Genomic DNA, 1,144 nt, shown 5'->3' with positions numbered 1-1,144 from the left:
GGTGACTTCTCCCATCTCTGACAAGATGGCCATGGAGTCGGGTAGCCCATACTTTGCCCCAGACTTAGGTTTATCACTGCAAAACTCACTCACATCTTGCATCTCTTTCTGCAGTCGCACCAAGGCCTTCCGTGTGCCAACAGCAAACACATAGGTATCCATGTCTTCATCATTCATGGTTACTTTTATTTGCACTTGATCACTAACAGGCCTCATCATCCTGGCCAGGACATTCAGCAAGTCTTGTCTCTTCAGGAACCTCAGCTGGATCAGCATGCCTTCACAGCACACTCGGCCAGAACACCACAGGTTGTAGATGTGCTCGTTCTCCTGGTTCAGCTTTCCTGTGCTTGTGGGTTCTTTGTTAGTTCCATCATCCCCTACTAGAGTAAAGTTGTTCTCCAACAGCTCTCTGTGAGTGTTAAACCAGGCCTGGGCAAGACGGCTATTTTTGTTCTTCCCAATGATATAATTCATGATGTAGGCAAGAAGGCCAGTCACCATCAAAATTTCTAGATAATAACTCTCCCAGCTGTTCTGGAGATGTGCAGGCACATCGACAATTGTTATTGGGTCTTTATTTTTGCTGGAAGTGGTATCTGGTTTGTCTTCATAGCCTTCACATTCTTCATCGTCATATGGCTCTTTCTCAGTGTCCCCCTCCTGGGTGTCTGTATCTTCAAAATCTTCTTCCTGGTTTTCATCCTGCCCTTCCAATTCCACAGTGGTCTCCTCCTCATCATCCTCAGTGGTTATCACCCGCTGAGGAGACTGAGTAGCAGAATCTTCCATGACATCCTCAAATTCGGCAAAGTCATTATCATCATACTCCACTAAGTCGTCTTCATCCTCAAAGTCATCAAACTTTGCTTCAGAGAAGCTCCCCAACACCAAAAGGACAACACAGACAGTGTAGAGGCCTTTCATTGTACCAGCTCGCTCAGTCATGTCGAGAAACTCTTCACGTAGACTCCTCTCCGCTACGTCAAGTGCGTATCTGGCACTGTCAATTACCCTGGAAGCACAGCAGTCTTGATTTGAGTGCTCACCTCTCTTCTTTGCCTGTTGCCAGTAAAGACACATCTCAGCTGGGCAGCCACTAACAACATGGACAACCAAAGCAATAACAGAGTCCACTACCAGC

General features: G+C 46.8%; 1 protein-coding gene across 1 annotated transcript in view; it reads right to left on the bottom strand.

The window, feature by feature from the left end:
- Positions 1-927, bottom strand: part of LOC102873194 (coiled-coil domain-containing protein 47-like) — a 34,325-nt gene extending 33,398 nt beyond the window's left edge. The window contains exon 1 of the mRNA XM_006884610.1: positions 7-927. Within this exon, the coding sequence (XP_006884672.1) occupies positions 7-927 (921 nt within the window). The remainder of the gene's footprint in view (positions 1-6) is intronic.
- Positions 928-1,144: the final 217 nt, after the last annotated feature.

This window comes from Elephantulus edwardii, unplaced genomic scaffold, assembly GCF_000299155.1.
Source record: "Elephantulus edwardii isolate Elephantulus edwardi_28Jun2011 unplaced genomic scaffold, EleEdw1.0 scaffold00036, whole genome shotgun sequence".
Lineage (NCBI taxonomy): Eukaryota > Metazoa > Chordata > Mammalia > Macroscelidea > Macroscelididae > Elephantulus > Elephantulus edwardii.
Note: the sequence above shows the minus strand (reverse complement) of the source record. Positions and strands in the feature narration are given on the sequence as shown.